This window comes from Platalea leucorodia, assembly GCF_965183815.1.
Source record: "Platalea leucorodia genome assembly, chromosome: 14".
In the NCBI taxonomy this organism is placed as follows: domain Eukaryota; kingdom Metazoa; phylum Chordata; class Aves; order Pelecaniformes; family Threskiornithidae; genus Platalea; species Platalea leucorodia.
In genome coordinates this window covers 5,531,894-5,554,872 of record NC_138836.1, presented here as the reverse complement: position 1 = coordinate 5,554,872, position 22,979 = coordinate 5,531,894, and the positions used below count along the sequence as shown (strand labels likewise).

Genomic DNA, 22,979 nt, shown 5'->3' with positions numbered 1-22,979 from the left:
TACGTTTCCTGCCCACACAAAACATCTACCTGTGGCAGCTGGAGAAGGGAGAGGGTAATTCTTCTCTTCTTCCATGAACTGCAAGGCGACGGTGCAGAAATTGCTCTCGTACTGAACCACCAGGTGACTTAAAGCCACCACCAGCTCCTACGGAAACAGGCAGAAGAAACAGGTATTTCATGGTTACGCAGGTCAGAAACAACGGATCAAAGGGAAACACAGAACAACATGGTCATAATTGTTGATATTATTGGGTGGCCATCCAGACTAATAATTTTCCCTTCACTTCACACAGATGAACTGAAGAAAGCCAGAGCACTCTGTTTCAAATCTAATTCTTCACAAGCCTTTTATACCTGAACAGGCTCCCAATACTCTTTGATTCTGCCCAATACTGTCAAACCGAGGCAGTGTCACGGGAAGTACTGAACTGGCAACTAGCACCCAGCTCCCTCTGCTCCCGTGCGTGCAGCAGTCTCGCCCATCAGAAGCGTGTGTTTCCTGCAGAGCAGCAACCAGCTGTGCTGAGGATCGGTGTCCTCAGACCTCCGTGGCATAGCCCGACCCTCTCCCGTGCTGCACACGTACGCATGGAGCGGAGCTCTCGTCCTGCAGCCTGTCCTACATTTGCTCTGAGCTGAAGCAAACCGATTCTGACAAGAGTCCCCTGGGGACACGGCTCAGCTTTTCCACGAAGAGCCCTGGTGTTTGAATCCTACGCTGAACCGCACGGTCTCGTACTGACCTGCAAGGTCAGCAGCTAACAGGAGAACAGTGCTGCCTACCTGCAAGGGATCGTCAGTCTGTTCATTCTCATAGCTGCAACCTGAGAACCTGAATTACTGGGGTGGGGAGGGTAGAGAAGGTGAAGTTCAGACCCTCAATTAGGTACCGCTTGCTAGGCACTTGGAAACAGCACACAGGAGAGGTGGAGAGCTGGCTTTGGTTGCTGTTCTCTGTTCAGGGGACTAATCTCCAAAAGAGAGATTTATGAATCTCAAAGAGCATATAGAGTGACATGCATTTCTCTCTTGAATTAAACTGATCAAATGCTGGAACGAGACAACAAAAATTAATCCCCACAATGCTGGTGACAACTGTCAGGGAATTGATGTTCCAGTTAAGTAAACACAAGCATCAGGACGCCTAAGTACACCCATCAAGAACAATCCAGAATGTCAAAAACTATTTAATGTACTATTGATGTACAATGGCGCATCAGAAATTGTAATTCTCCAAAACCTGAAGAATTACTTTGCCTGTCATCCATCCTTGTGGTTTCTAAAAGCAGCAAGACCTTTTTATTGAACAGAGCTCTCATGTTCTCTCCACAGCACTCTTACTCCTTCTCCTCCTCCTCCCCTAGGACTGCCACATTCCCCATGTTTCTAGCAATGCATCACTATTTCATTTAAAACCTGAGATCTTGTAACGTAAAATTTTGCAGTCAAATCAGTAATCAACAGAAGAGCATCAGTAGAAGAGTAGCCCAGCAAGAATTCTCAGTGTTTTGTGAACCTGAAAAAGACTTCAGTGTAATTGCTCTCCTTCCTTATCCCTGTCTTCGCATTCTCTTTAAATTAAAAAAAACCAGGATATAAAAATTTCCACAAAATCCTGAGATTGTTACTCGTGTTTCAGACATTTGCTTAGTGGAACACATAAGCTAAATCAGAGGTCCGCTGTTAAACAGCGGAAACGTTTTGATCTGAACAACAATCTTGTCAACACCTGGACATGATGACATACTCCAATTTACTTGTATTATTCCTGTCAGTAGGCTCCTTATATTGCAGAGTAAATGAAATGTTGCAATATGTGCATTGAAAAAGGGCAAGTGGATAAAACAGCATACCAGAACATTACTGCATGTGAGCACCCTGAGCGTGCAGCGCAAGGCTCAGTGCTGAGCCTTCAGCCACAGCAGTGGGATGATGATGCTGTTTTCACCGGTGTCATCATGCGTGCGCGGTGCTTCTCAGCAGGAACTGAAGTTAAAAGACTTCACGGTGAAACAGACACTTCCAAATGAGTCAAATTCATTGAAAAGTCTATTAAATAATGCACGCTCTGATTAGGCATAGTGCAGAACTCATCAGCACGAAGCCACCAAACTTCCGTACCGCCATCCTTTCCGTACCTTCCTAACCATGGGGCTCCCATCGTTGATGAGCTGGGCCAACATCATGGCTACGTTGTGATCGATGGTGGTGGAATGATCGGTCCGTTCAGCTGAGTTGCCCACAAATGTTCCCAGCGCAAAGACTGCAGCACAGCGAACCTGTGACACACAAACATTCATTATTATTTTCCTCTTGTTTCCAGCCCAAAGTTTGCCAGTGGGATTTTTTTATCCCCACAAATGGCATCTCTGGAAACCTGGACTATTGTGTCAGGTAAACAGTGAGGGCTAAACGGAAGCCCTTGGAGAGTAAAAACCAAAACAGATTCAGCAAAGCACTGAGTTTTAAGTATTCACACACGCAGGAGTACATTTAATTTCCCAGAATACTCAGTGACCTTCCCGTGGGTGGTTTTTCCAGTTGACGTTGCCTAGAATATTAATTACCAGGAATAAGGTACACAGGGAGTTACTGTTGGGATGTGAATCTCTTTAATAAGAGTGCTGAACTACAGTCATCAGATAAGGGCTTACGGAAAGGCAGAAGACGACGGAAAAAAGAAAAGGAGAAGAGACAGCAGCTCAAATCAGGGTAAACTTTGCCAGATCACACAAAGAACAGAGGGATCAGATGGCTTGGTAATCTTACAGCCTGCCTTGGCAGAGACTGCAAACGGTGGGGATACGGTGGAATCGGCAACGGCAGGATGTGCTTCACAGAGCAGAAACGCTCGCGCTGGCTGCTCAAAGAGAGGTGCGGGTGTACCGTAAGGACAGCCGACCCGACCTTCCCACAAATACTGGTTATAAAACGGGGGAAAGACGGGGCCAGAGAAAGGAGGCGGAGGATGCAGGACAGAAGGACTGAATGCAAAGGGGAATCTAATCTCTAATCGCTGCACATTAGCAATGGTGTTTATCTCCAGGCTTGCTTCTCCCACATGCGATGTAATTTCACCGGGGTCTGACAGGCTCTGTCAATCACAGCCAGGCTCTGCACAAGAATCGCTTCTCTCTTGGACAGTTTGTCACAAAGGTAAAACACGTTCAATTAAAGATGCATTTTCACACATACCAGGAGGAGAACAGTTTTCATACTGGGCCAAAAAGACTAGAGGGTTTTTTGCAACACACAGTGCCTTTTGGGACCGCATTTTTAACAAGCTTCTGATATGCAAGTAAGCAAAACCCATGGAACTCCAGTGCCAAGATTCCAGCGCTTTCGGGCTGTATGAACTCCCCCTGCATTTCTTTGGTTACTTCTCTTGCAGGGCTTGGATGATTTACACCACCTTGAAGAAATAGCAGTAAGATCTTTCTTTGAACCAGACGCAATCGTAAAGCTCTTGAAAGCCCCGGGTTTTTTAAGTATTTCTGTAGCCCTCCTGTCAGAATTCTGACAATTCAACTGGCATTTATTTAAAAAGTTGGATTTTTACCTCTGGGATCGGATCTGAGAGGAGACTGTAGAGCTTTTCATGAGCACTGTCTCTCACACCACACCACCTTGCTGAGTCAAAGTTCTGCCAAATACGTCCTAAACAAATGGCCACCCACTGACGCAGAAGAGGATGCGGATCATTTAACTGCTCCAGGCAAATAGCAATCAGGTTTCCTTGCAGGCATGCTTCCTAAAACACAAATCAATGCAATTTATTTTGGATGACAGCTTCCCACCTCATCATCAAAGAAAAAGATTATTTCTGAAATAGACAGGAAATCAAGAGAAAATAATTATTCAGTGGTCATATACTGATTTTGTTATAAAATACCATTTGGAAGCAGCATGAAGAGAAGGTCAACTACATGCTGTTATAGCTAGTTAAATACCTGAGCATTAGAAATACTTCCTGTAGTGCATAAAGCTTGTTTTTTCCTCATTGGAAATATTCCTTGCACCTGTCAGAGCCCCAAGGTTTATGGCTCATTCCATATACCCTTCCCAAGAACTTTATCACAGCCATCAAGTTTCCACTTGACAGGAACTAGGCACTATTTCTTTAATAGCACGCCGGCGTGCTGCCTGGAGGGGTAGTTGGCGAGTGACTTGTGTCCTTAACCTCTGCTTCCAGGTGCCAGGTACATAATGTGTTTGTCACACCTCCAGGTCAGTTTTTCTTTTAATCCACAGAAAAATAATGTAAAGCAATCTTCTGTTTCATTTTTCCAGTTCAGGGTTGTGCTTTAATGCAAGCCAGGAGGCTTTTATCAAAGTGAAGGCACAGTGCAGAGAAGAGGTAGCAGGGAATGAAAGGAAAAAGGATGTTAGGACTCACCTGTCCAGTGTTGTAGTTGTTAACAATTACAGCCAGGATAAAAGCAGTCATTGTCCTGTGTTCAGCCTTAAAACAACATACAACTAATTGTTATCTAGAAAACAGGTCAGAGAACAACTATATCCCATGCTTTCTGAAACAGGAGATTATTCTAAGTGCAGTTTGTATCACATTAAAAGAACAAGAGAGGGGAAAGAGAGCTAGAATTTTCTTGTCATCCAGTCCTGTCACTAGTTACACCTGAGACACTTCATCAGACTGCCAATACGATCCTCCCAACCAGCCTCCATATATTGCTCTGGAGGAGGCATACAAATACCTATTGCAGGAAACCACAAAACAACTCTTGCGGAGGGAATTACGGCAGTCACAGCGCAATTAGGCTGCCTCTGCACCCAGCCCCCAGGAGCCCCCAGCTCCCACCGTCACCGCTGCGTAATCCGCGCTAACGTAACGTCAAACGAGTTTTTGCAAATTCTGGTTTGGTTTGGCTGTCTCTATCACGCAACCTGGCAGGAGCATTGTTAACTGCCCCGGTCACTGACTCCACAGCTCAGCAATGACTCCCTCCCTAGAGCGGGGGGGGCACAGGAGATGGAGGTGGGAAGCAGCCCTACGTTAGCACCAACTGCAGCAGAACAGCAACAGATAAGCTAAGACAAGCTAAGCAAATGCTAAAAGATGACTTGTCCTTACTGGCATATAAGGATCTGCCAAAACTGAAAGGAAATACTTGTGACCGTTGTCCTTCACAAGGTCAGCTTGGCACGACTGAAAAATGAGACAGAGAAAAACACAATGAGTACAATAACATAAAAATATTTTTTTCCTCCAGCGATGTATGAATATTTCATGTCTTAATCATTTTTTGCAAATCTCGTTTTCATTTGAGAAGCAAAATAAAGCACAAGCCCTCCATCAAGGTTGCAACCAACCACCCCGCAGCAGAAGGGCCGACAGGGAAGAGCAGCGTCTAAAGCAAGGAACCCTCTGCCACCCTCCAACACGACAGAAAGTAGCTGAAAACGGGACCTCCTGCTTAGAAGAGTTAAATTTGACATCTCTGTCCCACATTAAACCTTCACCACTATTTAAGAGCCACCAAAGGCAAAACTGGGGAGGAATCTGATTGATTTTTTTTTTTTTTTACATTTACCAGAATAAAAATTATGTAAGAGTAGAACTTCTAAAAGCTCCTAGTCTAATTCTCCACTTGATTTCCAACCCCACGTCAAGGCAATTAGCTTACTACAGATCAAGTTTGCTGATAACTGCTGCTCACTATCTTCTAGTTGTACAGTTAGGTATCTACGTAACTAGTGTAAAATCCTGGTCAAATCTGTAAGGTTCCCCGGGCAGGGACTAAGTGCCCTGACCTTTCCTTTTAGAGGACATTCTGGTCCCACGCTAGCTACCAAGAGTCAAGAAAGCAGCTTGCGCTGCGTGTTCAGACATCGGTGGGCACTCCTGGCTGCCAAGCACGCGGCTCTTGCGGATGCTCCTGGGGTCCCTCCTCTTCCCCCCGGCTGCCCACCCGGTCTCACCCACAGGACTGCAGAGCCAGGGAGGTTTTTTGGGCGAGTCTGGTGCACGAGGCTTCTTTAATAAACACAGCACCCCCTTCCCCATGATTATGGGAGGTGCAGTTTGATAGCACACTCCTCCCCAGGAGGACTCCCCTGATTTTCCAGCTCAGCCTGGCAGCCAGGATGCGAGAGAGTCTTGTGAATGTTAAAGTACCATCTCCCATGAGCAGGACAACTCTTGGAGACTGCTGCGCACAAGAAATCTAGCACACGTTTCTCTCGGAGTGACCCACATCACTGAGTGATTACCAGTAAATCTGTAAGGGCAGGGGGCGGAGAAGGAATTATTCATTCTTTATATTCATTCTTTATATTCTATCCAATCCCCCGCCTAGGCAGGACCAGATTTTGACAAGAAGATTTCAACTCATCTGCACAAACAAGACTAATCGCTGTATTATTTGGTCAAGTGCTAACATGTATTAAATCAGTACGACAGTAGCGTCTAGTAGCATGATCTCCTACTACACACCATCAAAAACTGCCGAGCAACTCCGCTGTCTTTAGAAGCCTGTAAGGAGAATAACGCAGGTTTTCCTGGGGTAGTATCAGCAGTGAAGCACATGGCACACACCATGTTTTTTGCTAACACACCAACTCAGGCGTCAGGTTGACATATTAGGGTCAAACTGAAAGAATGCATACTATGAAAGTGAAAATTTAAGGGAGGAAATACTGACTTGGCAACCAGTTTCCCCTGCGACTGTGGTTCTGTTGTATGCTTCATGCCAGAGACAGGATCATGTATTTTTTATCAGGCATAGAAGGTGAAGGAGGGAACTAATTGTTGAAAGGAGAGGGGATGGCAAGACAGAGATGCAAGAGAATATTTTATTGCTGAAGGGAGCAAAGACGCTGGTTTTGGCAGACCAAAGAGCAGAGGGAATGGATTGACACCAGGCTGCAGCTACGAGAGGCTTTCCTGACTTCTGTGTAACGCTGCACAAAAACCAGGCTTCCTTTTTTCCCCCCTTTTCATTCTCAGCGTGAATACTGTCTGTTCCTTACAAAAACCAATCTCTTCGCTATAATGTAGGCAAACAGACACCAACAAAGAGAAGGCTGCCCATCTTCACACTACATTTATTGTGCTACCACCGTTACTCAAATACCTGAGGCTCGAGGGAGGGAGGCAGCGTCTATAACGTAGCCCATGCAACACTGCAGGCATGGGGAGGAGTGGCTGGAGAGCTGTCTGGCGAAAAAGGACCTGGGGGTGTTGGTTGACAGCCGCTGAACATGAGCCAGCAGTGTGCCCAGGTGGCCAAGGGGGCCAATGGCATCCTGGCTTGCATCAGGAACAGTGTGGCCAGCAGGACCAGGGAGGTGATGGTGCCCCTGTACTGGGCACTGGTGAGGCCGCACCTCGAATCCCGTGCTCAGCGTCGGGCCCCTCGCTACAAGAAGGACATCGAGGTGCTGGAGCGTGGCCAGAGCAGGGCAACGAAGTTGGTGAAGGATCTGGAGCACAAGGCTGGTGAGGAGCGGCTGAGGGAGCTGGGGTTGTTTAGTCTGGAGAAGAGGAGGCTGAGGGGAGCCCTTATTGCTCTCTACAGCTACCTGAAAGGAGGCTGGAGCCAGGTGGGGGTCGGTCTCTTCTCCCTAGTCACGAGTGATAGGACGAGAGGGAACGGCCTCAAGCTGCGCCAGGGGAGGTTTAGGTTGGATATTAGGAAAAACTTCTTCACCAAAAGGGTGGTCAAGCATTGGAACAGGCTGCCCAGGGAAGTGGTTGAGTCTCCATCCCTGGAGGTATTTAAAGGACGGATAGATGTCGTGCTCAAGGACATGGTATAGATGGACTTGGCAGTGATAGGTTAACGGTTGGACTCGATGATCTTAAGGGTCTTTTCCAACCTTGATGATTCTATGATTCTATAAAGCCAGCACACTTGCTCAAACCCTCCCTGCTTAGATCCTGTGAACAATATGGAAAGCCAGCATCAGTAACACCTCCTCCTCAAGGAATAAACAGCTACACTTGTGAATAATAATACAACGTGACCAAAACAAGCTGCAGGCTTGGTGTGAAAGTTCAGAACTTACATAAAATTCCCAGTGCTGGGGAGGGACTAGAGCACAGATCTCCTCTTTCTCCTTAATATATGTGCTACGTAGCTTACCCCTAAAAACCTCACAAGTTCCTGAAATACAGCGGCACTGCCACAGCTCAGGGGTGTCCTGGGCGACCGCGCCGGTCAGTGAACCCTCACCCCCCCCAGGTGGGGGGCTTTGCCAAATTATCCTCAGGGAACACTTAATTTGAATATTTGTATTGATCATAAGATCAGAAATGGCAGTCACAATCCTGCCAACAGAGGACACATCTGGAAAGTAAGCATGCTATTTATGTCACTCCATTGTTTTAAAAAGTATGAGAAATGTTTGTTTTCTGTTGTCTTCAGCCAATTCTTTGGAATGGTAAGATCTCTTTTTCGCTGTCCCGCTTTAGTAGTATTCACATTTTCAGTACCGTTCAATGTGCAGGTTTTTTTGGTCTTGCTTAAGTTCCTCATTATAATCCTTATCACAGGGCAAGCGGGATTTTTTTCCCCTTTAAAGTACTCAAGATTTCGAAGGTGCTGTTTACCAAACATTATCAATCTAGCAGGTAGTGAATTCTTGACCTAAACTATATTTGCAAGCGTTACAGCCGTCTCCATGGGGCAGCACACAACACTACTCCTACACCAACCTATACCTGCCAGATACCTACAGCAGGCAACTGTGAACCATCGCTTGCTACGCAGCTCTGCAGGTGGGTTGTCTAAAACACTCCAGCAGGCTTCAGGCAGAGACGCCTAGAGTCCTCAATGAATATCCTATGAAAAATCATCCGATTATACGTGGAATTAAAGCAGATTAATCTAAATATTCCAGTGCTTATTAGGGACACCTATACATCACACACAAACAATTCCGTGTGAGGTGCAATGTTTCTATGATAACATTGATATATCCTGTAATTTTTATGACAAAACACAATTCTTCACAGCATACCATGCTTACTGAAGGTATCATCTGAACAGACACATGGCGTATTACAGTGCTATTTCACGTCAGAACACCTTCCTTCTGCCTCCCTGCCCAAAGAGAGGGAGGGACCAGGACAGAAATATTATCTTAGCAGGATATTCTGCTCCCCAGGGCACCAGCAAGTCTTATGTGACTTGTTCTCAGTCACATCCAAATGCAAAGAGGAACGAGCGATCAGCCGAACTCCAGCCCTAATGAAAGTAATTTCACATCAGCTACAGTCTCCTGAAACCAAATAAAATACAGGTACAGGGGACAGCCGATGAAGGAGAGAGACGGTGCCGTACAACTATCGCGAGGATGAAGATTATCTGGCAGAACGTTTGAAAATAAACACGCTCTCACGTGCTAGGGCAATGGCTTCTGCCTGGGCGATGGAGGCAGCAGCCACTCGAGCCAGGTAGGTGCAGGCCCAGCGCGGGCAGAGGATGGCACCCTCAGACCCACACCCCCGCCCCACAGGCGGCACTAACGCTGCAGTGATTCCATGCAGCCTAACAAGGAATGACTGCATTACTTCGGTCAGCAGGACTGCCTGCCTTCGTACTCACAGAGCGTGCCCCTGCAGTTGTCACCCCTCTCCGAGCCTTACAAAAGGCCATCTCTGAGAAAACGATGCTGACACGCGGCGCGGCGTGCTCCCCACGGCTCAGGTCATAAACTGCTGCATCGCTGGATCAACCAAAACACTACGAGACCATCTCTCATCCTGGAGCATGCAGATACCCGTCTTGTGGTTCGTTTAAATAAATTTCCCCTCTGGAAATGCAGAGGGTTGGGGAAGCAGAGCAGGCTGTAGTGTTAGCGAACTTGGAATCCACACGACGTGCAGGCTGCGATACTGGTTTCTGTTAAAATTTGTTTGAAACTGAATTTGTTTCAAACATACACGGCCAAACCTTGTGTCAGCAGAGGAGGGAAGAGAGATCTGTACTGATATTTAGCATATAACAAGAAAGTATTCTTTTAGCTTCTGATATGACGACATATTTGTTCCCTTTATGGTGTGACAACTCGAGCCGTTGCCTGTCCCCTCCGTCGGCAGCATTTGTTGCACTTTCCTGCTGAAGTTGCCCTCTCCTCCCTTCCCACTTGCACCACTTGTTTGTGGAGCTAGCGAGTGAAACAGCGGAAAGAAATCCTAATACAAAATTTAAGAGTATTTTTGCTGCTGTTCTGTTTTAAAGCACAGCCTACCAAAGGAGTGGGGCACTAAAACAGAGCATGGGAGCGATACTGATGGTGGCAGGAGAGGATAAGGGGGAAAGAGCCCTCTCAGATTGGCTTCACCACCAGAGAAAGTGAAGGATGGCACGACACTCGGCGTAAATTATACATGAGCCTACTCTGAAACGTACCTGGGGCTGAAGTGCCAGCCACGGAGAGGCATGCATCAAAAATAAGCTTTTCAAGAGTAGCTTTAAGATGAATAGTTTTCATTTTCTTTGCTTTCCAAAATCCTCTTAGGATGTTAATGAAAATATACTTATGAAACTAAACCTGACAATGCTAGATCAACAGTGGGGAAAAATTCCAACAAATTTAGTATTATTCTCCATACCAAAATGGAAGAGATATAACAAAAACAAACCCCCAAACAGGCAAGATCCAACTTCTACAAGCAGCTCAGACAGTTTCATATGGGCTTATAATCATGCCTGCAATTAACTGTGCACACCACTCCTAATAATTTTACATTGCTCAACTAATTGCACCCACAAACCACAGAATCATATATATGACTATACAAATTTATCTACAATTACTTACCTGCTTAACTATTTATTAAAAAAAACCCACAAACCAGAGCTCTGGTTAAGGCCATCTTTAAAAACCAGGGCTCAGTTTTTAAACCTTATCCCTAAAGGTGCCAAAATATTGTAGAGAAGATCAGAATCATGGACCCATGACAGGAGTAACCTCTCTTCCCTGGGGGGTGAATACTTCTATGGCAACCATCTTCGATGCATCAGCACGTGTATTAGACTTGGAGCAGGACTTAAGTTAAAGTCACCAAAAATTACCTTTGCTTTATTTCTAGAAAAGTTTTGTGTCTGAAGACTACCCCCAGCCTGTTTTGACAACCGAGAGGAATGGTCTTGAGCAAAACAAGTTTGATAACAACCTAAAGTGAACAAATTGAGGAAGAGTACGAGTGTGTGCATGCGTGCTGTCACCTGGGAATATGTGACAGAAGGTATGAGTGCATTTTAAGCCCCTTCAGCAAGCAAGGCACTATCTTCCCCAATAAAGATGCAATCAGCGAGATCTGAGGGCTTTTACCTAGAGCACCTACACCCTAGAACCAAAGGGGAACCAGGAACTGGGAGATATTAACGTGACATTGCAGCATTAATAGAGCAAACCCACTTTCATCCCACGCGGGTATGAAGAGGCGGGCAGCCAACCTACCCAGTGTCAGCACCTTAATGGGGGTTTCCCGTTCACAAAGCTTCAGAAGCTAGCTTTCACACAAGTCAAATAAATTAATGAGATAATATGCTGGTCTCCAGACAATACAGAGCCTTTTTGAAAAGGAGAAAATCTCAAGTCTAAAGCAACTGGATAAAGCAAATGGGGGGGGGGAAAAAAAGGCATGTTGCTGAAACCCAAAAGAAACAGCCAAGTTCAGAAGTACTCACACTGTCCACTGCCAGAATTTTGGCCCAGATGAAGACAAGGAGTGGTCTCAGCTCGCGAGCTGAACTTTGAAGTAGCTTCAGCACATACGGGAAAATGCCAACAGACAGGGCCTGGGGAGCCGGAGAGAAGAGCAAACCCTTGTGAACGGCTCGGCTTTACTGCAAAGGCAGCACCGCGCAGGGGCAGGACCGAGCGCTCTGCGAAGATGCGGCATATTTAACGACACAGATGAGAAATCTGGTAGAAAACAATTTCATACATTTCTAGTAAAGAGGGGATCCCTGTGTATTTGTCTATTGCTCACTTTAATCTTGGATGTCACCAGATATTTTCAGACTCATTTGGTCCACAGAGACTCAGAGTTAATCTAGCACTAGCTTTTACTCGTTACAGCCTGCGCTATTTTATGCTTCACGATACGTTGCGCACTCCTCAGATGGGGCCATTTGCTCTCACAAGTAAACATATTGCAAAAGCTCAATAATTACAGGCTTCCCACTGGAAATTAAACAGGCCTCTCGCCTGACACAGACTTTTTACCAAGCCTTTTCTGTGGGATTAGAGACTGTGCTCACAGGAGGACATGCAACACGTTAAATCTTTGAGAATCCCACCGTGATTGCAGATACTCTTCCCAAAGCACGGTGTAAAGGAAACGTACGGTGAGGCATTGCACTTGCAGTGCCGGGCTCCCGGGGGGTTACCACCCACCCAACCTGGCAGCAGCTGAGCATCACCCAGTGACACAGCCAACGAGTTTTACAAAGCACGTAATAGCCAGAGCAAAGGCCGCCGTGGCTGACCTGCAGCTATATTTCGATCCTCATAGAAGTTCATAATCCAGAGGTCTCAAAATCACCTTTAATGCATACTTTCTTCCTACCACTGAGGGCTAAGCTGTCTGCAAAGGCATGCAGAAGGGAGTCTTGGCTGAGATGAAGGAGGAAGGTAAAGAAAACCACTAAAAAGTGCCATCATCGAGCTATTCCACGACCAGCTGGTGGTTCGCCTTCATCACTTTTATCAACAAATAGCTCCATTTACAAGAGTGTTTTAAACTGCGCCTCTGTTTAATTCTTATTTATTACCTGCACTGTGCTAGCCACTTTCCGAAATGCAGAAGGCAGCTACCATGTTCTCAGAAGAGCTTATAAAATCCAGAGACCAAACAGATAAAGGAAGACAAGAAAATGATGCAGCCAGTAAGCTGAGAGCACAGATGACAAACATATGTGCTATTTTTTGTCATTTATTTTACATGACAAACCTTCTTATTTGTCCCAGATTTTTCCTCCTGTTTTGTCCCTTACAATATTTTACACTAAACTATTCCCAAGGAACCCCTCTTTGTCGTAATGCAAACGAACAGCTATTTGGCCTTTTTGATTAATACAAACCACTTTTCTTTTAGGGATGCTTGCTCCATTTCACACACGAATGCATAAAACACTGGTCATTTGTTAAACCTGGGGAATATTTTCCACATCTTCCTTCCATAAATCATCATTTGCGTTTATCGCCTATACTGAGATAAACTAGACTTTTACAAGACAATATGCAACATCCACGCACCAAGCTAACTGCCCAGGGACCCAGGTCCAAAAATCTTCCCAGCAAATCAAGAGCTCGCAGCCGATGTACCTGGCTCAGCAGCACCTGCAGGGGAGAGGGATAACGGTTATTGCTAAAAAGAACAAAAATCCTCGTGACTGCAGAGCACGTGTAGGAGGACCTCAGGATCGTTACGTGACTTGGAACAAACTGATGGTCTGAAGGAAAAAGCTGGAAGACAAACCCTGACTGCTGGAAACTTTCACCCCGCTGAACGGTGTCAACCATGGGTTACTGCCCCTCCTGATAACCCTCTCCCTCATGACGTTTCTGCAGACACGTGCAAACGTTTTCCTAGGAATGCCGTTATCCTCACCGTCCACATCATTGCTCCACTTGTGCTCTCTGCTAATTTTTCTCTCAAGCGTAGCCGTTTCTATGCAGCATAGCTCTGCTAGATGGAAGCAGCCCCTATGGATTTCAAATATTCTCATCATACCACCTGCCTTTCCCCAGTAAAGCAGGAACACGATTGTAGCTGCAGGAAGGATTCAAAGGTGAGCAAAAGGCCCAGCCTCCCATTATTCAAAACAGCTCAGAAGCAGAAAAAGAGGCTTTGCTTTCCTTGGCAAATCGATATAAGAGACTTAAGAGGGAAGCAAAAGGTCACATTAGTCGTTAATAAAAATCTCATTAAAACGGAGTCTGACAACGATAATGAGGTGGTAGTTTACTGGCTTATACCTACCCTGGTGTGAAATATTAACAGACAGACTTTCAGTTCTTAATCTCCTTAACAGATGTAAGATATAGGAATGCAACGTTTAATCCTCAGTTTAAACTGAGTAACATCCCTCAGCATGGGTCGGTCTCAGGGAAAGAGACTCGTTGATTTAGCTCCCCAATTCCATCCCTTTCTCCGTGTTTTTCCACGCTGCATATTCAAATTATTTTTCATGTTTAATATTGAAGAATAACTAAATTACTTGGCTCAGGTCTCATACTGCGGACAACTGATACTAGATACTGAAGTTGTGCAGAGAAAGTCCAGTAGAAAAAGATGGTTACAAGGGAGAGTGTGTTTCACCTCTGAATATCGGAGCTCAGACCTCAGGATAGGTCACGAGAGAAAGGATTTGTTCATCCTGCCCTAGTTGGCACCAGCCTATTCCATAAAGTTACTACAGAACTTGGCGCGATTAACAACGTGCTTTAAAGATGCCCAGCACAGGAATAACAGGGGCAGCTGTTTGAGATTAAAGCAGTCATAGAAACCAGTGCGTGGTAGAAGCTGGGGCAGCTGAAACAACAGACAGGAACATGTTAGGTGCGGGTTGCTTATGTAGACATGGGAGGCATACAGATTTGACAACCCTGCTGTTATCTCACCTTCAGAAAAAACCAAGTAAATCCACAAATTCTGTCATAGCTGGGAAAAAAAAATGGATGTAATTGAAAAGGATTTCCAGGTGAAGATACAAAACCACATCCCAACACTGCTAGCATCCCACAAGAACCTTTAACCAAATCAAATTGTGTCTTATTTTAAAAGCTCCGTTGCATTATTTTCAAAAACAAAAAAAACCCATCAGTGTCTCTCAGGTTTTCATATTCCCACTTCCAAACTGATTTGCACAATAATCTGAAGCCAAAACTGACACAAATTCTAGAGACTTGGATGCGGATGTGGGGAGTCTATGCACAATTTATGAACTTCTACTGAAATTATGAAATCGCTACGCTGTGCCGCTATATGCACACAGCACTGCATCCCATCCCTCCCTGACATTTGTCCATCGTTATTCCTAAACAGAAGACAGGGAAGCTAATTACGTCCACGCATGCAAGTTAGAGATCAACCAGGAGTCAAGAGAATAATTGAGAAGTAACAGTCCGCATTTTAGCGGGACTCTCCTAGCAAATGCAGGATGGAAGAAGGGGAGTGCGGCAGTGCTCTCCCCAGGGCTTTCTGTGGAGTAAGCGCTGCTCTTGGCTATGTGCACTGGAGATCGCGTGGCAGGAGGTACCGCCCCAAGGACCAAGCAGCTGCTACTCCGGCTCGTTCAGGCTGTGCGTACGCTAACTTCTCTTTGATGACTTCTCTCTCCTCTGCACCAGAAAGCCACCTGTGTCCAGTCTGCCCCATGCACAGCAAGAATTCAAAATGGAAAGCAATTGCTTGAAGTCAATTCAAAGGCCATTTACAAAGGACCATCTCGCTGTCCTTGACAAATCCAAGCTTTGCATGGCTGCCATCATGCTCCCGGCCCTCAAATACCTTCCTTACCCAGAGGCACATCCAAAATGGGAAAACAGAATCAACCTTTGTTAGGCTACAGCCGCGTAGTCTAAGCGCTCCCAGGGGGTCAAAGCAAAAAGACACTCAAAAGGGGTCCGAAACGCGCTTCCTTCCCTCTCTTAACCAGTTGGTCTCTGATTCAAAGCATCTCAAACCTGTTAACAAGCAATCTTATTCCACTATACAACTAATACGCTTTAATTACAAGAATAATTACGTTGTCCTAGCTCAATTTTTCTCCAGGAAAGAAAGCAGGTTCCATTGCCAGGTGACCTCTCAATTCCACTGCAAGGTTAAGCTACCTGCAGAGCCCTCTAGTGCCAAATAATTCACTGGAAAGCAGCAAAGTTGGTGCTAGAGTAGAAGCCTGCCTTCTCCCATTGCAGTGACAGATAAACCATACATCTGTTTATCCAACTGATCTCTCAAGGCTTGGGAGGCTCAGGGAAATTAAGATTTGGTCCTACAGAGATTGATGGTGCTGTCAGTCACAAAGCAAGCTGGTAGCTAACAGAGGGAAGGTGAGTCTTCTCACATTTAGTGAAAGAAATCACATATCCATGTACAAGTGACTGGCACCGTGTTCCTTTAAACAGAAAGACTTTTGCTGCCTGGTAGAGAAGAGACCACAGCTACCTTGACGAGGGTTTATATTTCTGTCAATACAAACTCCTGGGGAGGAGAGGGCAAGAGCAGATGACAATTGTAGTATGTGCCTTGCCATAAAATATTATTTGAAGTGAGGTGTTATGTTTCCCCTGGATTTACTTCTCCTTTACACATATGAACTTTGGCTAGTCTGAGCAAATGCCTACCAGAACTCCACATTCCTTCCAGGCATGGTCTTCAGAGACTTGTTTCTATGTTCTTGCAGCAAAATTTCAGCATCACATTAAAGGGAACACTTTCCAGGCTGTACCAGACAGATAAAGAAGCCATTTCCAAACCATTTACACTGCAGTAACTTCCACTTGCTGAAAACAGAGAGAAGATAAAGTCTCTGCCTGACAGAGCTGGCATATAAGAGGAGATACTACAGGAGAAAACAACAAAGATGTGCTACTCTGCAAAGAAGTCTTGCTGCTTCAGAGCAAAAGAGGAGGCAGCAGAGCCTGATATTGTTGAAGCTGTAAATGGACTATAGTGGGAAGTTTTGCTCAGTGGAGAGTGAAAGTATGGGGGAAGAAAAGTACTTTGTCTTCATCTGCACAGGTCTAGCAAACATGCAATCAGCTCTAATTAATCCTGAAGGAGCCCACGTAATTTATGTACCCAAACGCCATCTGGTTGATAGCACAGCACTCAGCGGGCAGGGAGAGACACGCACAAGCGCGCTGTGCCAGCTGTGGCCGAGCTCCCTGCCCCAGCCGCTCACCTGCAGGACGATGGGGAGCTGCTCCGGGGGGTTGCGGTTCTCCACGCCCATGGTCAGCCACACCTGGAAAGCCGTCAGCTGCTCCGCAAAGAAGGGACTGTGCTGTTGGAGCAAGAACAGGAATGCAAGTTTGGTTTAAAAAAAAAAAAAAAAAAAAAAAAAAAAAAAAAAAAAAAAAAGATGTGAAACAACTCGTTTCGGCACCTATGGACTCACGCAGTTTATTGTTTCCAAAACCAATTCTTTTTAATTGGCTCACATTTGTTTGCATTTTTTTTAATGGATAAAAATTTTCCAAAACCACCAGATACAATTCCCTTTAAATATGCTGGCATTCTCTAATGTAAGCGTTTGAAAAAAGGAGAAGGAAAGAGTAGAGAAACAGGAAAAGCTATCACAAAAGGTCTTAGGGAAATCTGGTTAATCGTTTCCACGTGAGACGCAGATAGAACAGCAATGGATTGATCTGCTCTGCAGAGGTAGTTTCACTCCTGCAGCAGCGCACAGTGCAACCTCGGCCCAGTCCCCGGTGAACGCAATCCAGCAACAACAACAAATATGTCCATTCACATCTCAGTCTTCCCTGGCTGCCATAAACCTCTCCTACAAACAGGTGGCCGTTCAAATGTGCTCGTTTGGGCCGTAAGGAGGTTGCCTTCTATTTATCAGGGTTTTTAATTCAAGCTTTTTATTTAGCTATCCATCACTTCTGACACCTGGAACGCAGTAAAAGAACTTCATATAGGCAAACAAAAATCAGAAAATTTACTTAAGGTATTGAATCCACTAATTTAATTAGAGATATCCTGGTAGTGTGGGTAAACGAGCATTAAAATAACATGCAGAGTGCTACAGTATTTAATAGACTTTACGCTAGTGCCCTACTAAAGATACGAGGGGTGGGGTGAGAACTCCCATCTGCTAACACCTATCAGTTGTACTTTGGTACTTAGTACTTAAGACAGTACAATCATACGTTGTTTTACAAAATGCATCTGAATGGCATCCAGTAAATACAAAGGATACTAGCTTGTAGTATCTCTAGACACAAAAGAATCTGGTTTAGGGGACAGCAAATACAAGTAGAGAAAATACTGCATACTTTGAAAACACACACGACGTAACTACAGCCTTACTCTAACAAGACGTGATCGTTTGGGGGTGCACCACACTGGCTGAAGAAATAGGAAGTTTACTGGTGAGATCTGACATTCTGCAGCACGTTTAAAGTCCCTGGAGCCTGCTGAAGTGTGCAGAGCATCTCTCGTCTCCTAACACCGATGGTGACTGGCCAATAACGGGACGTTTACTCCCCGAAGCGCTCCCTCCGCAGTGCACGCTCGGACAGCCCGTGGGCACATCAGCATCCCCCGCCAGCGCGGCAGCGCGTGAAGAAACGTTCCTTTTGCCATCTATCACACCACGTACGTGGTACAAGCTAGCTATGAGAAAGTACTGACCGAAGCACACAGCAGCTTCCAGTTAGAAATCTACAGGGAAACAAATCAAGGGGGAAGGAGGCAGGGAAGAGATTGGGGGAGGAAGAGTAAACCAGCACAAAGCCGCCAGAAGCCCAGTCGCTCCCCCGCCACCCCGCCATACGAGCGCCATGAGCCCACAGGCCTTTCTCCATCAGGGTATGATATTTTCCAGGTCTGACTAGGAAAGAACACCTAGAGAATAAGCAGAAGTCAGACGCACGTGGTTTATAACGCGCTGCTGAAACAAAAGAGCCCTGAAGAGATTATCAATTGCTTTATCCAGGGCCAGACTGGACTCTAAAACCGCAGCGGCCAACTCGGCCGGCGAATAGATGGCAGCAGGTAATCCTGTGACTCACCCGGGCGTTTGACATCCCAGACACTGATTGCTGCTTCTGCCAGCCTAGTTACAAAACAGGCTGACTAACCTCGATAACGCAACGCCCCGTCCCCCTGCCTCGCGTTGAACGACAATTTCTCCCAGGATTACGGCTGGCCAGCAGCAGCTAACCTTCTCTGATGTACAACATTTCTTGCTGGGCGTAAATCAAGAGGTTTGAGGGCGAAACGTTGATTAGAACACAAGGAATAGATCAGAGGTGTGCGACTGTCTGTCTGCTCCAACCCATTTGTCACAGAGTAGAGCTAAGCCCCTGCCACTCCCTCCCAAACCTACAGCCAAGTTTCATGCGCCTTCTGTAGGCGTCTCAGAGAGACGATCAACAGGTTAATATCTGTCCTCCCTCTACAGAACAGGCACAAACCTACACGGTATTAATCACGCTGGATTTTAAATGAAAGCGTAAGAGCCGAGAAGAGGACTCGATCCTGCCTTTACGTCTAGTGCCCGGGCTAGCTTGGAAACTCGCAGCATTCAGGCTCCCAGCTGCGACTGCACATTGATAGCTCTACCTACCTCGAGTTTAGTCAAAATACGCAAGAAATTACATTTGTCAGGCTTGAAAACCTGCTTGGAAATTGCTTCCACCCTGAACTGAATCAATCACTAGTGGAGAATAACCACTCTTATTTGCTGATCTCTTGTCTAATCCCTAGCAAGTATTTGCTTCCTCTCATCCCTGAAATACAGAGAAATTTGCTAAATTTCAACTCACTTGACAGTGAGCGCCCAGACGAGGTCGAAAACTAATATAAAAGCACCCACTGACATTGTTAGAGACCCGAAATAAAAATGAACATCAGCTAGGAAAGGAAAAATCATATTTGTTTAAATTTTAAAATACGGCACATACAATGGGTGGAAAAAAGGAGCGGGAGGATAAAAGCCTTAGGGCGTCTCTATCAACCCCCACTCTCGCAGAATTCCACAGCTCTCCTCCTGCACTCAGGTCTTCGGAGACAACCTGCAATCGCAGCCAGAAGACCTTTTGGAAGTTTGGTAACATAAACAAAATGCAAGAATGTAACTGTAAAATTAGAGAGAACATCACGGTGGAACAGGTATCTGAGGTTGTACAGTAATTATTATGTAAAGGTTTCCATTCATGAAATGTCAAAGGAATATCAAGAAAAATCCATTCTGATTAGAGGAATTTAAGCCAAATACAATATTAAAAAATTTACTTTTTAATCTCTCTGAGATAAACTAAAGTAGAAAAAAAACCCCAATGTCTCATATTAACAATACTATGCTTAAGAAAACACTTTGGACATACCCTCAACCTTTATTTTATTTTCAAATAAACATAACTCCACTAAGAGATAATTTTTGCATTCAAGTTTTTCATTTCAAAAATCATGCTGGCGTGTTGGGATTGTTTTTTGTAACAATACTGTTAGGCAAGACTGAGTGCTCTGAAATGTTAAGAGTCAGGTCTCGGGCATCATTTCTACTGGCACAAGTTTCTTCCTCACCAATAGGTGCAGGCTGAATCAGACATCTCATGCAATAGCGAAGAACTTAAAGCTGATTTTAAATCTATTCTTCTAAGCGAGGTGAGTAGACATTTATAATTTTCAAAAAATATAAACCCTTAAACTGCAACAATTCAAGACTCAATAAGCAAAAGTGATGCGCTGAACTGAGGTTTCAAATAACGTGTTAAACTGGGCACACGATATTTCAAGATATTATCCAACTTACCCTAAAGGCAGTTCCTTCCTCTATAATTGTAGGTAATTGGGAAAGGCAAATATCAACTGCAAGGTCCCATGCTTGCCTAGAGGAAAAGGTGGAAGAGGAAAGAAAAGTCATTACAAGTTATCCATAAGTAATATCAAGGTAAATTTAAATTCTGATCATACAAGTATCTAGACAAAGCAGTGCTGTCTGACTGGCTTAGAAATGCTTAATATTCCATTTTTTTTTTAAAGACAGATATAACATATGAAAACTATTCAGAGAAACAGTGAGAAGGTCTAGTCCAGCATCGCATCAGGCTGCCCAACAAAACGTGAGCAAGGTAAAAAGATCCCTAGCTGAAGTTCCTGGAAACTGCTCCTCTCGGTAACACAGAAAGAAGCCAGAGCGAACTGAAGTCTTATTATACCCCTGTCCTCATGCAAAAATGGATGACCTTTTTTTTTAAACTAGAAAAATGAACTCCATCCTGGATTAGCTCCAACCCATAATCCTTCAGCACACACCTCTGTATGCATCCAAACCCTCGCCTGCTCCGTATTCAAGTCACATCAGCTCAGGAAGATGCAGTCCCGCTGACGAGCCCTCCAACTCACAATACACGGGTACACCTACACCACCACGCTAATTCTCCTTTTCCGCACCCTCGACACAGACAGTGTGTCACTGCACATATCGCCAAGAAAAGTAACTCAGTCCCCATTAATCCAAGTTGGATTTTGCGTGGCAACCTTGTTTACAAAGGTTGGCTCTACATGACTCACCCTAAGGACGGAGGGATGTATACTGAACCAGAAGAAGAGGAAACATTTCAAGATTTCAGTTTTTACATTTATCTACAATACTATTTAATGGCTGAAGTATCCTGACTTACAATATTTTAGTGTTACAGTTATAACAGCACATCGGTTACGCACAGCGGCCAAGGAAACTGGTGTGGCTGACTCAGTGCAAACAAAACATGCTAACAGCCTGCCTCAAAATGCCCAAAGTAAAACAGGAACAAACTAAAATAAATGTATTTGGTCTCCAAAGTTCCTAAAACACCTCTAAAAAAGTGAAACAGTCACTTTTTAGCCCAGAAACGATTATCCTTACTCTGTCCGTAGACATTCCACGCACTTTTCATTTTCACATATGAATTTATGCACTCTGAACGGCTCGTGAGTTAAACCACCACCCACTGGGTTTCTTACACAAAAGAAACTAATTTACTCTCCAGAAACATTTGCTCTTCCATGGCTTGTGGCCATCATGTGTTAACATCAATAGGCTAAGCAATTTTTCTTCTCCTAGGAACATTTGCAGACGTAAGGCCATAGGTGATAATCAATACAGTGTATTTTAGTTACCTGCTCTAGTAAGTTCTTAAATCACCCTGTTTTGAGTCAAACAAAGCCTTCCATTAGAACGACTGCCGGGCAAAATCTATCCCATTAGCCTAACTGGCAGCTGTTCTCAACCGAAAACAATCTCTCCAATTAGATGGAAAAATAAACTATAAGGTTCTTGCATTTTTCTATGGATTCAAGAGATGCAGCTTGGTTTAGTTGCCCCAGACCTTGTCCCTCTGCTTCATAGCATTCACCTTCCACTTGACAATACACTGCCAATATAATTAAGAGGTAATCAAGAGATAATCAAAGCACAGGCAACAAATGCTCCTCACATGCTCAATAAAGACCCATGCCGGAGACAAAATGTTTACACAGAGCTGATGAGAGAGACGTTTACTTCTGGTTGAGGCAGAGGCAAAGTCAATTAGTACAAATATAAAGACAATTCTACTTCAAGCAAAGAATGAATATTTCTGACTTTCAAGGTTTCTTGGAGGAATGGACAATACTACTTAAAGAAATTCTCTCAAACATTAGAAAATGTCAATACATAGTGCCTTTGAGATAAGTTTTACTACACAGGAGAAAAATGGTTTAGAGATCAGAGACAACTAGTCTTATTTTGGCTGCCTATAAAAGGATTCTGCATAGGTCATTATACGGCAGAGGCACAGAGCGAAGATGCTGAGCTCCTCAAAGTCATTTTAGGCAAGAAGCACTAATACTGCTATAAAAACGTCCAAAGCAGCCCTGCAAGGTCAAATCTCAAAGGTTTTAAGTGTTATCAGAAAGAACAAACGAAAATTTAAAAAGAGATTTTAGTAGATTAAAACAAAATCTCTTTTTACGCTTCTAAAAGCAGGCCGTTAAAAATCAATGTAGCCACAGAGCCAATGTTACTCAATCTTTCAGAAGCGTAACCACCAATATAAAATCTTAACATCACTGCTCATCGCAATCTAGAGAGCTGCTGATTAACATCAACTGTGTAAGAGACTAATCAAGTCAACTACTTAAAATGATTCTCCAGCCTTTCCGAACCAGCCCAACACACCGTTGCTGCTCCGTCTCCGCAGGAAACCGCAAGCCTCCCCACCCAACGAGACGTGAGCAAACAAGTTTTGCCTGAAGTAAACACCACACTATTTCCAACTACTAGAGCAGCTACGCGT

At 44.7% G+C, this 22,979-nt stretch overlaps 1 protein-coding gene across 2 annotated transcripts in view; it reads right to left on the bottom strand.

Annotated features, from left to right (window-relative positions):
* Positions 1 to 22,979, bottom strand: part of RPTOR (regulatory associated protein of MTOR complex 1) — a 161,218-nt gene that overhangs the window by 53,001 nt on the left and 85,238 nt on the right. For both annotated transcript variants that reach the window (XM_082326775.1, XM_082326776.1), the window contains exons 10-18: positions 20,474 to 20,549; positions 16,889 to 16,990; positions 13,236 to 13,319; positions 11,663 to 11,773; positions 5,095 to 5,169; positions 4,399 to 4,464; positions 3,562 to 3,753; positions 2,141 to 2,281; positions 30 to 147 (exon numbers count right to left, since the gene is read on the bottom strand). In XM_082326775.1, coding sequence (XP_082182901.1) covers positions 30 to 147; positions 2,141 to 2,281; positions 3,562 to 3,753; positions 4,399 to 4,464; positions 5,095 to 5,169; positions 11,663 to 11,773; positions 13,236 to 13,319; positions 16,889 to 16,990; positions 20,474 to 20,549 — 965 coding nt within the window. The remainder of the gene's footprint in view (positions 1 to 29; positions 148 to 2,140; positions 2,282 to 3,561; positions 3,754 to 4,398; positions 4,465 to 5,094; positions 5,170 to 11,662; positions 11,774 to 13,235; positions 13,320 to 16,888; positions 16,991 to 20,473; positions 20,550 to 22,979) is intronic.